At 39.6% G+C, this 3,142-nt stretch overlaps 1 protein-coding gene across 1 annotated transcript; it reads left to right on the top strand.

Moving 5' to 3' along the window:
• The first annotated feature begins 1,081 nt into the window (after positions 1-1,081).
• On the top strand, positions 1,082-2,646 carry LOC149197057 (putative UPF0481 protein At3g02645). The gene is made up of 2 exons (XM_089408543.1): positions 1,082-1,690; positions 1,738-2,646. Exons 1-2 carry the CDS (start codon positions 1,082-1,084, stop codon positions 2,644-2,646), a joined length of 1,518 nt encoding a protein of 505 aa, XP_089264669.1.
• The last annotated feature ends 496 nt before the right edge of the window (positions 2,647-3,142 follow it).

Below are 3,142 nucleotides of genomic sequence, written 5' to 3'. Positions count from 1 at the left end.
TTTAAAAATAACACCTTTAACACAAAATGATTGGGATTATTGTGAAGTTGTATTACATGGATATGTGAAGCGAATGCCATTAAACCATGTCATGGGCCATTGGAAGAGTGATGTATTTAGAGGTTTAATGGAAAATCCATATTTTATCAATTTTCTTTATCAATTAATTAGTTATAAGATGAGTATATTTATGGTTTGTGTTTTCTCATTCTTCCTATAAAATTAAGATTTGTTATTTATAATAAAAAGATGAGTATACTTCTCATTTGTACTTTTCCATTCTTCCTCTACGCCATATATAAAAATAAGATTTAATTTTTATAATTTTTCAAATGTTTTTTATTTAAAATACTTGTTATTAAAAATTTGAAAAAAAATAAAATCTTCATATATACATGTTTGTGTAAAAGACTTACTCCCACATTAATTGGGTAGCAAAATTGTTCCCCCTCCCACATTAAATTTTCATCGGGTAAAAAATTGTTCCAATAATATACAACCGTGGTCGACATACTAATCTTAACCCTGGAATTCCAGGGTAGTAGTTGATGTGGGGCTTTCTCTAGCAATTAATTTCATCGATAAAAACAGTTGCTCGTTGATTTTATTAATGCTCACTGCTGAGTTCGTAATTCCCCCGCTTTCCCGTAATTGATTTCATTAATGCTCACTTCCGAGACCGTAGATCCACTTCTTATTTAAGATGTTCCACAGAGAATGGAGGAGACGAGTGGGTTCAGGAGGGAATCATTTTGTAGGCTCAAAGAATTTAGCTATTCCTGAGGGTGTCTGAACAATTAATCTGAGGATCAGAAGGCTACAGCCTTGCCATTCTTCGAACTGTTATGAACTAGACAGTTTTCTTCGTCATCTGATTTCTGATTTTTCAGTTTATCCCATACTTATGTTTCTGCCCCTTCCAGACTCATGTTTTGGGTGCTGTGTGAGGTATTCCAAGCTTCTTTCTAATAATTGCTATAGGTTTACTTGAGTGTGTAATGCAGGTATAAGATTGAGAAAGTTTTCGCAGCTCCACTGAAAAGGGGACATAGCTGTAATACACTGGAATTGTTGCGATAAAATGTCTGGACATCCAACCTCACCGTTTGCAGACTTGGCAGCCGACAATCCTATCGACGGTGATGATAACCAGACGTTGCTGCACTCTGCAGGGCCGACCGGATCTGATTCCGACGGTGATGAAGAGCAGCAGAACCAACTGACACAATTACCTGACGGTAGAGAACTGCGGAGATGGATCACCAGAAGGGAATGGACTGATTATATTCAAGCGGACCATCTTCGTAACAGACAATCGCGTGATGTGTCAATTTTTAGAGTTCCCAAGCTGCTGAAAGGCATAAAAAAGGAATTATATGTCCCTCAAATAGTTCCGTTGGGTCCATATCATCACGGAAGTGCTGAGCTTCCTCCAATGGGTCGTCACAAAGGAAGAGCCCTCCATAGAATGATGACCAGGTACAAAAACAAAATGAACCCGGACATTGAACCAAATAATATGGATTTCGCCAATCGTGCAATGAAGGAGATCCTGACGCTGGAGGATGAAATCAGGAACAGCTACCAAGAAAACATCGATTGCAAGGGAAAGACCCTCGCTCGGATGCTGAGTTTGGACGGTTGCTTCCTTCTGGAAGTATTGAGAACTATGGGTGGTTACGGAGCCCCTGTAGCCGAGGCGATGAAGCGCTATGACCCTATTTTGGGGAAAAGAAGCTTGATTTTGCTGCAAGGAATATACAGCTCGACATTTTGATGCTCGAAAACCAAATACCCTTGGTCGTTCTCCTAAAGCTACTGGAATTGGAGGGCAACTCGCGCGATAATGCCAAGAAGGAGCTTTTGGAAGTGCTGGTGAAAGCTCTATGGGGTTCGTTCACATCTTTATATGATCAAAATATTGATAGAGGGCAATTGTCGTGGCCAAGACCAATAGAAGAAGTTCCTCATCTTTTGGGTTTCTTTCACACCGTCATTGCTTCTCCCCCGAGTTCCACTCAGGATGACCGTGTAAAAGGTGAGTGTATCATCTGCATTAGCTCTTGTATTAGAAAAGCACAGAATGACGCCGAAAGCATCCCTCATGCAACAGAATTAATATCTGTTGGCATCAGATTTTCACCACTTCAGACCGGAGGCATCACGGCGATTAGGTTTGAGCAGAAGAGCGCCACAATTTTTCTTCCTCGGATCTCTATCACGGCCGAAACAGAGATAATATTCCGTAACTTAATCGCTTTTGATGTGTGCAAACCATCTGAAATCAATTACGTGACTTGTTACGTGAGTGTGATGGACGAATTGATCGACTCGGAACAAGACGTGGTTTTGCTAAGCAGAATGGGCGTCCTTACACACGAGCTTGGGAGTGACAAAGACGTTGTCGACCTTTTCAACGGTCTTCGCATGGGAGTCACCGTGAGTACGGCAAATGTCTTCCAGAAACTGAGAAAAGATGTGAATGCGCACCACAAAAACAAATTCAAGGTCCAGCTTGCAATGATTATGCAGCATTATTTTTCACAGCCGTGGGAAGCTTTCGCTTTTGTGAGGACGCTTCTTTTACTGTGGCTCTCCTTGGTGCAGTCGTTCTTGTCAATTATATCGGCAAGAAAGCTCGATTAGCCGTTTTTGTCTTCCAAATAAGACAACTGTTGTTGAAGTTATCAATAGAGTATAACAGCAAATATCAATTATTTAACCTATGTGGAATTCAAAGCTATTCCCAAAATCTAGCCCTTATTCCCGACAAATATAAGTGATATGTACTGGATTGGGTATAGCCAGGATTAAAGTTTGGATTATGATGTATCTTTCCAGAGTTATAAGCTAGGGAGCTTTCTAGTCAGTTTAAAGTGATTTGTAGTCATTGAATATAATATAGTGAGCTGTGCAGTTAGTTTCTGTGATTTGTACTGGGTTGGCAACAGAAAGTATCAAATTAGCTTTGTAGTTAGTTTATGTGATCTGTACTGGTTAGCAGTAGTAAGTATCAGTTTGCATTGGATCATGATTATGTATCACCAGCTTTTTAATATTATTCACATTATTTAGCTGGGTTTGTTTAGCATTTTTTTAAGATTACGTGAGGTTGTGGATCACTATATTTATATGTGATTAT

This window comes from Pinus tabuliformis, chromosome 2_2, assembly GCF_031772625.1.
Source record: "Pinus tabuliformis cultivar Carrire ecotype Pingquan chromosome 2_2, CPIR1, whole genome shotgun sequence".
NCBI classification, from domain to species: Eukaryota; Viridiplantae; Streptophyta; class Pinopsida; order Pinales; family Pinaceae; genus Pinus; species Pinus tabuliformis.
Note: the sequence above shows the minus strand (reverse complement) of the source record. Positions and strands in the feature narration are given on the sequence as shown.

Coding starts and splice junctions, on each gene's coding strand:
- LOC149197057 (XM_089408543.1), top strand. CDS start 1,082: ATGTCTGGACATCCAACCTCACCGTTTGCAGACTTGGCAGCCGACAAT. Junction 1,691..1,737: donor TGGGTGGTTACGGAGCCCCT/GTAGCCGAGGCG, acceptor GGGGAAAAGAAG/CTTGATTTTGCTGCAAGGAA.